This window comes from Cotesia typhae, unplaced genomic scaffold (genome assembly GCF_013202065.1).
Source record: "Cotesia typhae breed Kobodo isofemale line unplaced genomic scaffold, CoteBio_Ctyphae scaffold_45, whole genome shotgun sequence".
NCBI classification, from domain to species: Eukaryota; Metazoa; Arthropoda; class Insecta; order Hymenoptera; family Braconidae; genus Cotesia; species Cotesia typhae.
Window position 1 is genome coordinate 480083 of NW_027423777.1, and position 8490 is coordinate 488572.

The 8490-nt window shown below is 29.3% G+C and overlaps 1 protein-coding gene across 1 annotated transcript; it reads left to right on the forward strand.

Annotated features, from left to right (window-relative positions):
• Positions 1 to 2700: 2700 nt before the first annotated feature.
• LOC141536928 (uncharacterized) lies at positions 2701 to 4453 on the forward strand. The gene is made up of 3 exons (XM_074257734.1): positions 2701 to 2716; positions 2812 to 2913; positions 3547 to 4453. Exon 3 carries the CDS (start codon positions 3652 to 3654, stop codon positions 4309 to 4311), a length of 660 nt encoding a protein of 219 aa, XP_074113835.1. The 5' UTR covers positions 2701 to 2716; positions 2812 to 2913; positions 3547 to 3651; the 3' UTR covers positions 4312 to 4453.
• The last annotated feature ends 4037 nt before the right edge of the window (positions 4454 to 8490 follow it).

Below are 8490 nucleotides of genomic sequence, written 5' to 3' on the forward strand. Positions count from 1 at the left end.
ACCAAAGGTCGTCAGAAAATTTTTTCAGCGAATTATAGTGTTCTTATAATTTTATTTTTTTTTTTTTTTGAAGATATGATATTTTCGGGAGTTCAGATACCCAGACGCGGTTGGAATAATGAAAATGTAAAATTTGATTGACTTTAGGTTTGTTTTAATTTTTTCCAGTGGGTTAAAATGTACCTATCATTCTCCTGGAGTCGTTAAAGTCAATTATGTATTTGATTTATCTATATATATATTGGTGGTCAGTTGATCGATCGCAACTTCAATTACATGTCATTTCAAAAAAATTTTTAAAGAAGCAGAAATTATTTTGGATAAAGTGAAACCATTTTGGACTTAAAAAGTTTGTGTGCTTTATGGTAAAAGTTAACTTACCCCTGAGTGTGGATGGTTCTCATGACAGAAATTAACATCTTGAATTTCTAAGTATTCAAACTCAATCAATGATACACGAATGAAAGCTGGACAATTTACTTTATATGTTCTGTAAAATATAATGCACATCAATATCTCAGACAGTTGATAATATTAATATAAAAATGAGATTATTGTGTACTTAGTTGCTCGCTGTGTTGTAATAGATGTTTTACCACCTCCAAATATACAAACAAGTTTAAATCGTAAAAATTTGAATTTTTCAATAAGCTCTTCAGAATGTCTATCTTTTTTTAACGATACACTATCTCTAGTAGCGTAAACTTGTTTATTTTCGAATTTATATTTATCAAAATAATCATTGAACTCCTGGATAGAATAAAATTTTCGACCTGGCAGTAAATCATTAACATGGCTGTCCATCTGTATAGTTATAATAAATAATGATGTAATATATTATTAATGCTACAATCACTATATAAATATCGCGTTACTGATGCCATAAGGGCGTATCTCGAAAAAATACCCTTAAAAAGGCATAAGGGCGTTTTAAAAATTTTTTCCGGGAATCGACGTAGTTATGCCTGAAACGGGCAGAAATGCAAAAAAACTTTGGTACGCCCTTATGGCACCCGGGTACCATAAGGGCGTATAATAACTGATACGCCCTTATGGCATCTATAACGCGATATCATAAGAAGTATAATACTTACTTTGTCTGAGGTTAAGTCAAATAAAATTTTATAAAATATCAGGTTACTACTTGTAACAATAGTTATAAACACGACATACGCATATTAATATTTAGTAGACCATGAACTCTACTTTTATTTACTACATAATCATAATTTAAAAATTTTTTTCTATTTTAATTTATTCCGTGTAAAGCCAAATAATATACAAGAATATCAATTATATATTTTTGTTGATAAAGATTTGTTGAAAATTCGTGATAAATATCTTATTACCCTGATAGCCAGCGCTTTCTCAGTAAGTGTTTACTCCCAGCAGTTACGGTTAAGTTATACATCAAGTTGGCGGTAATTCTTCACTCAACAACAGTTGTAAGCAAATTGACAGAAATCTACGGCCGCAACTTGAATACAAGTTAACAATCAAACTTGTAGTTAAATTTCCTTTCAACTTTACTACAATTTGAAGGAAATACTTGTACAGCAAGTTTTGACGTCTATTTGCAGAGTAAGTTATAGGTAACTAATAGGTAATCGCTCGCTTTGCCAACTCTTTCCGTCAAGTTTGCTTCAAATTGCGGACGTAGATTGACAGTAAGTTATAGGTAAGGTGGCTATCAGGGTAGTTTCATACTTCTATCGACATTTTATTACCAACTTAAAAGAATTGCAGAAATTTTATGGTAATAAGTCATTATTATGTATCTGTTGTGTTGTGCATTCACTGACGCTGTAAGTATAGGTTTAGCTAAATAAAATCTAACTTATCAGCTACTAGTACAGGCCTTTTACTCTGAGTTTATCGGTGAGAGAACCTATCTTAAATAGACAATATTTCACCACTCCCCGTGTACTAGAAACACTTATAACCTTTGCAAACATTTACAATATTAATAAAGTTACAAATTGTTATTATAACCTAATTATATTGTTATTTTGAATAAAAAGTTATCCAAAAACTTGATTATGGGTAATGAGCAGTTATTTAACGTTGGCGATCTGTTCGCTAGTTACGATGAATTTGAGGCGAAGCTAATCATGTACCAAGAGAAAGAAAAATATTCGTTTACTAGTACAACTGCGAAAAAGTTGGAAAGCATGAAGAATTTACGTCAGGATTACAATTGTGCTTTAAAATACGATGAGCGTTATTTTAGGTGTAGCGTTAATCCGAAACCGGTAACAGTTCGAGAGTTCAACAAAAATACCCACAGTTTGTTTTTTTTTTTTTTTTTACTTATAAAATCATTTAATTCGTTAAAATTATTTTTAATGCTTCATTTATTCATTTTCATTTTCAGCATAACTGTAAAATTATGTCCTGCTGCTTTGACAGTGAGAACGACAAAAGATAAACAGTTTTTAAGAATAACAGCATTTATGCCAGATCATGACCATGAACCTCATGCGGTAAGTAAAAAAAAGTCAATGTTGGTGATGAAGAAGTTAAATATTACTTATTTATGTTGGAACATCAAGAATTTCGCTTTTTTTCATCTTTGTGCGATTACTTACGACAAAAAAATTTTAACTTCTTTATTATTATTTGATATTTTAAATTTAAATATTTGCACTTATTTTTTACAGCTTCCACGGCTTCAAATGTACTCAGAGATGGCTGAAAAAGTATTGCTCAGGGAGGTGTAAGTTTCGTAATCATTTAGCAATTATTTTTAATATGATATTATTATAGTTATCAATCTTATAATTTATTTTGATACTTGAAATATTTCTTTAGGGTCGTAAAAAGGGCACACAAGCTTTTTCAACCCAACCTGCTTCATTGCCGAAGAAGAATGCTCTTGAAACTTTTGATGAGCAAGATCAAGATCTATCAGATGTAAGTTCACCATTAGTTTCATAATCATTCATTTACTAATTGAAAGTAATTAAAACTAAAAGGATATATGTGACAAAAATTTTTCTTTAGTATGTTTTTTTAAAAGAACAATTTTTCGCCCTAATTAAAAAAAAGATTTAAAAAGATTCAACCCATGCAAAATGTATATCTATATATATGTCAAAATGAATCTTTTTTAATCTCTTTGAGCCATTTCGAATCTTTTTAAATCTCTTTTTCTAATCAGGGCATGCATAAAAATGACATTGACACAGTCCAGTCAAATGGCATTGACGTCAATATATTTTGGAAATTATCCAAATAACACAATTTATTTGCGATGGGGATTTTAGTGTTTTATTTTGTTTTTTTTTATTTTTTTTATTGCTAATTACTTGATTTATTTAAAATTTTATAGCTTGATGAGTCTTGGAAATTATCATCGGAATGCCAGATTATGACAAGATTAACCGTACATGCTTCAAAATGTTCATAAATTAAAAACAATATATTTTTTCTTAAAAACAATATATTTTTCTTAAAAACAATATATTTTTGTTACTTATACCGTTTTAGATCTAATTGTTTAATAAGAGACCATTTTAGTTATCGTTTTATTTCAAATAATTTCAGAACACTCATGTATTACCGTTCCAAGAAACTGCCAGTTCACTTGAAGCTTACAATGATGTCGTCGATTCAGCAATTGTATTAGAAGATAATTTTAATGAATTATTAATGAAACTCCAAATTAACATAGTGGCTTCAACCAATGAAGAGGAGAAAAAAAATAAATTACTTCAAGTTAATGAAATGTTAGTATTTTTTAACAAGGATTTAGTTCAATACCACGTCCAATCAAGAGATGAAGATATTTCATCGAAATTAAATGGTGGTTCATTAACAATTCATTCGAGTCGTTCGCGAGGACGTGGTAAAGGACGCCAACTTCGTCCAGTCGGTTTACCTATCCGAAGAATATCTTCCAATAGTAAAACGTTCGAAAATATGAAAAAGACGGCCAAAAGTTTTATGGTTTTATCTATGATTATCAAAGAAAGGTCTGTAATCAACGATATCGTACTTGGTAACAAAAAAATTTCAGAAAATGATTTAAAACATCTAGAATCAACAAACATTAGTGATGTTTTAGCGAGTACTTCAATAACCAATGATCTGATTGAAAAGTTTTTCGAACCTAATGCGTTCGTTGTGTACCAAAAAATAATTGAAAATAAACTTGAGAGCAATAATTGGACGTGCAAAGAATGTCAACAAAATTTAGAAAATAATAATAGCATCGAATGTGACCTATGTTTATACTGGTACCACTGGAATTGTGTGGGCGTTACTGAAGAAATCGTAATTGAGTGGCTCTGTCCGAAATGTTTAAATTAAAACTATTGTCAACTTTCTTTTGAACTGATAATTATTATTACAGACTATTTTTGCATGAAGAATTTTATTACTAATTGTAAGAGTAACTTATTTTAATGATAACTGGTTTACTTCTATTCATAGCTCTATATTTTGAATCCTTTTCTATAGCTGAATATTATACATATTCTATACATTGATTATTAGTTATCGATAAATAATTTCCAAAGTAATTACTTTTATATAACAATTATTTTCATATAGACGTCTATCAACATGGTAATTAAAAAAAATATACATAGAACATATATATAGTTAAAACAGATAAAGTAACTATTATAATAATAGTGATATCTCACGAAATATCAAAGTTAGATATTTAGTTCACTGTAACTTTTTTGTAGCAAATTAAATTTCCTCCAAGTTGTTTATTTACGTTTTTCATATATCTCTACTTCTTCACAAAATAGAGACAAAAAAACGTCAATTTTATCAAAAAATTGAGTTTAGTGACCCGTACTACCTCGCCCGTATGAGTTACGACTTTGCCGTAATGGGCACTTTTGTAGAACGTTCAATTTTGAACAAAACCTATTGATCGTCGAGATTATGCCATCAAATGTCTCTGAACTGGAGAATTTTAAAGAAAAAAAAAATCAAAGTTCCTGTGTATTTTAAATGGGAAATCTTCACACGCTCCGGTCGAGTACTTAATTTTAATATTAAGGGCTTAAACTTTCAGGGAATTTTTTTGGGGGTATTTATAAGAAAATTTCGGGATGAGAGCGAAAAAAAAAATAGTCGCAAAAAAAAAGCACCCTAATTTACAGTCAGTCTAATAACCTCCTTCAGTGCATTTTACATGTGGTTCAAATAAACAAACCGATATATTAAATTGACGTTTGTTGTCACTGGTCCAGACTGAATTACCGACATCAGACTGTACAACATGTTCTTAAGAAAAAAATATAAATTACATAATCAAATACTTTGAAACAGAAAATGTGATACAACATGGATTCTTAAATCATATCTGATTAAATTTTCTTTTATTGCGAGTATTTAAAGCTCAATAACTTTTTACTTGTTAGGATTACGAATAAACTACCTCAGTACTTTTTTTGTAGAGAATTGAATTTCCTACAAGAATGATCGATGAAAAATACAGAAAAAAAATTTTTCCGTAGTTTTACTGGATGAAAACTTAAAAAAAATTTTTTTTACGTGTTATTTAAATAGAAAAATAGAAATTAATTGAGCTTCATGGAGAACTAAGATATCAAGCTGGACACTTTGGAGGGAATTTTTTTTATACCTAAGAGAAGCTTTTAAGACTACAGCACTTGAAAAAAAATAATAAATGTTTTTTTTGGGCCACTCTAATATATATACACTGAGAGAAAAGCATGGTTGTCTGAACTAGGAAATCTTAATTAATTTACATTACCACTATTTAATTATAGTTCCAATTAACGAAATTTTTTTATTATTTGAACCACAAAAATATAGTGACATCAACTATATTAAGTTACATATGAGCTTCATAGTTATCTTGATTTGTTTCAACTTAGTCTATTTAGCTATAAATTTTATGTTACTGTCACTCAAGTATCTTTCGAGAGTGAATAATATCCTTGTTAAGAAAATCAATTTACTTTATAGTTATTTAAAGTATACAGTTTTCATAATTCAGACCATATATTGTCAATTAAACAATAGCTTAAAATTGCTTCAATTACTATCATATCAGTTTCGAAAATAATTTATTTATAGTTAATTCTACTATTTTACTCTATCTAATTTCATATAGTTATCAAAACTATAAAGAATTGTTAAAAGAAATTAGTAACTTCAAATTATCATAGCTGTGAGAGGTATAGTTACTGCAACCAATTTTTTTTTATCAACATGATATCGAAAACATATTTACAAAAACATACTTTATATAACTATTCATTAATATTGACTTCGGCTAATGTATGGTTTTAGGAACTACGAAAAATAATTGTGGAAATTACATTTTTTTAACGGTGATGTTTTAGTTCAGCTAACTATGGATTTTTCTCTCAGTATATATATATATATATATATATATATATATATATATATATATATATATATATATATATATATATATATATATATTGTAACAGTTCTACCTGCTCAGGTTAGCCCCTAATCAATTTTATAAATAACTAAACAAAACTAACAACAATAAAAATTATCAGGGCGCCACCAGGATTATTAATCACGCTTCCTGGAACCGGTCCAGAGCTGAGAAAACTTATCTTAGGGTAGAGAGAGTGGAGGAAGGTGCTGTTGAATAACAAAAATTTAATTAACAAAATTGATCAATATTTATTAACAATAATAAAAAAACTTAACAAGGTTTGTCTTAAAACTAGTTAACAAAATACATTCACTCACACACTAACCACACTTAACAATATCTTAATCTCGTGTCGCCCCTCCCGGTGTCTACCCGATTTCTAACTACTGTCACCTGCACAGAGACGAATCATATACTAGGATCGTTAACTCGGCTCACAGGAGTAACAGCCCAGCGACGAAATATAGACCTAGATGTTCTGCAGCATACTTTCATAACCCGCTCCAGCTACAGCAGTAACGGCCCAGCGACGAAACATAGACCTAATCACTCTGCAACTCACACATAACCCACACTTGTCTCACACTCACACTACTAACTTGACTCTTATTAATTTTTATTTTAATAAAATCGAATGTAATTAATTTCTAGTTAAATATTTTAAATTAAATTATTCAATCATTAGTAATTTAATAAAACGACAATTTTCAACTAACAATCAATTTCCAAATCGCTATTACAATTCTCAAATTCAAATTGTTAATTTCATTTCTATTAAAATATTAAAACAGCTTAAAACTCTTAAGTCATCATTTCGAACGAGAAGCTTAATACCTTGAATTAACTTTTGTTAAATAAATTAATCACAATATAAATCCTTCAATCACTTCAAAATTATTAACACAAGTTTAATTAACTAATTCTGACTAAATTTTTACTGTGACAATTTTTGACTCAATGACTGATTTCTTGGACTTGATGTCCACGCCGATAATTATCAAATTGGAATAAAAACTAATTTAATTAATTCACGGACTTAATCCCCAAAAATTGCTAAATTTCCACGTGATATAAAATAATTAGTTTTACAATAAAATATTTTCAATAAATAATTCCTAATATAATATTCTTAATAATTTTCCACTCCCTTCCCCTTCCCCTTCTATAGAGCTACTTATTCATTTAAATATCTGCTTTTTTTTTATTTATTAAATTATTTAAATTTTTAAGAACAAAATCGAAAAATTTTTCTTCCAAAAATTTTAAAAAATTATATAGAATGTAAAAATATCAAAAGTTTATGAATATCAAAATCATGCAAATACCCAATTGTCTTACTACGTCCACGATGTCTGTCTACCGTGGTGAGTCCTCCAGGTAGCGGTTGTTAGGTTCTTTTTTCACTCCGGGGAATTGTCCTCACTCTAAGTTCAGTTTTTCCTGTAACAGAACCAATGTTAGAAATCTTGTCTAAAAGATTAGAAAGACAATCTTAAAAAAAAAATCATCGCAGCGTTCCGAAAATTCACGTGCGAAAAAAATAATTACCTGCTGTTCCGTTGAGTAGTGACCGGTGCGGCTGACTATCAAACCTCTTCTCATTTTGTCACTCTCCAACTCCCGAGCACTTACCCATTCCACCCCCTCTTAATTACTAAACGGAAGACCCCGAAGATCGGGGCGCGCCAGTGCTGAGTCGACTAATTATCGATCTCTGGCGACTTATCGATTTAGGGTAATTTACCCTGTTATAATATATATATATATATATATATATATATATATATATATATATATATATATATATATATATATTACTAGCTGTTACCCGCCCACTCCGCTGGGCATTTTATAGAATTGTATTTTTAGATCTAGACTTGAAATTTAATTGAAGTATTGTTTTGACTTGCACAGATTCTAAATTCCATCGGATTGGCCTGTACCTTTTACCCATGTGATTATTCTAGCTAATATTCATTGTAACTTTCAATGTGCAATCACTATAACATTCTCGTGGCTTTCTTCCAAAAATGAATAATAATTGACACGAAGAAAAAATTTGAAATGAGCATTGAAAGTTTCTATTAAAG